The sequence below is a fragment of the Chinchilla lanigera genome, unplaced genomic scaffold, assembly GCF_000276665.1.
Source record: "Chinchilla lanigera isolate Chin_1 unplaced genomic scaffold, ChiLan1.0 scaffold00127, whole genome shotgun sequence".
NCBI lineage: Eukaryota > Metazoa > Chordata > Mammalia > Rodentia > Chinchillidae > Chinchilla > Chinchilla lanigera.
This window is the reverse complement of record NW_004955528.1, coordinates 1,094,230-1,095,049: the sequence shown is the minus strand read 5'-3', so window position 1 is coordinate 1,095,049 and position 820 is coordinate 1,094,230. Positions and strand designations below refer to the sequence as shown.

Here is an 820-nt window from a genome sequence, read left to right as displayed (position 1 = left end):
AGATCAAACTCAGACTCAGAGAAGCCGAAGAGCTCCTTGCCCGGAGCTTTCTCGCACCCGACTCCAGCTCCTTTGCCGACAACCACACTCGCGGCCTTGCGGTGCGCAGCCCCTCCGCCGCCTGCAGGAGCTGGAGACCGGAGCAGCCGGGAGGGGCGGCCGGGCCAGGCGTCCTCTGGGTCACGCCCGGCGGGGCGGTCCTCCGGACAAGCCGAGCCAGGCGACCCTGGCTGCGCCCCTGGGACCCCGCTGCAGGCTGCTTTTGGAAGTGACTGGCGCTGCACAAAGGGAGCGCGACGGTCACCCGCCACTCCCTGTTGAGGACAGGGGACGCTGCGGGTTCCGGACGTGGGTTCCAGCGCCAGGTCCCGCGCACCGGCTGTCAGCGGCGGGCGGTCTGCATCTCCGGCGCAGGAGCGGGGACAGTCCTGGGGAAAGGGGCGCAGGGGGCGCGCGGCCGCGGCCTCGTCGTGGTCACGGCTTCTCGCTGCAGTGTTTGCAGAGCGCAGAGGGCGAGCCGGAGAAGGCGGCACACTTGTCGGGGCAGGGGCCCAGGGCGGCACCCGCCGAGAAGGGGTACACGGCGGCCTGGCCAAAGGGCGTCAGGGGCGCCGGCGCGACGGGCGCGGCCAGGCCCTGGCCCTGGTTGAGGTAGGCCACCAGGCGCCGCATCTCGTCCAGGGCCTGCGCCTGCATGAGGATGTAGTTCTTGGCCAGCAGCAGCGTGGCGATCTTGGAGAGCTTGCGCACCGACGGGCTGTGCGCGTAGGGGATGACGGCGCGCAGCCCGTCCAGCGCGTCGTTCAGGTCGTGCATGCGG

The 820-nt window shown here is 71.6% G+C and overlaps 1 protein-coding gene across 1 annotated transcript; it reads right to left on the bottom strand.

Annotated features, from left to right (window-relative positions):
• Positions 1-375: 375 nt before the first annotated feature.
• Positions 376-816, bottom strand: Bhlhe23 (basic helix-loop-helix family, member e23). The gene has a single exon (XM_005409997.1). It carries the CDS (start codon positions 814-816, stop codon positions 475-477), a length of 342 nt encoding a protein of 113 aa, XP_005410054.1. The 3' UTR covers positions 376-474.
• Positions 817-820: the final 4 nt, after the last annotated feature.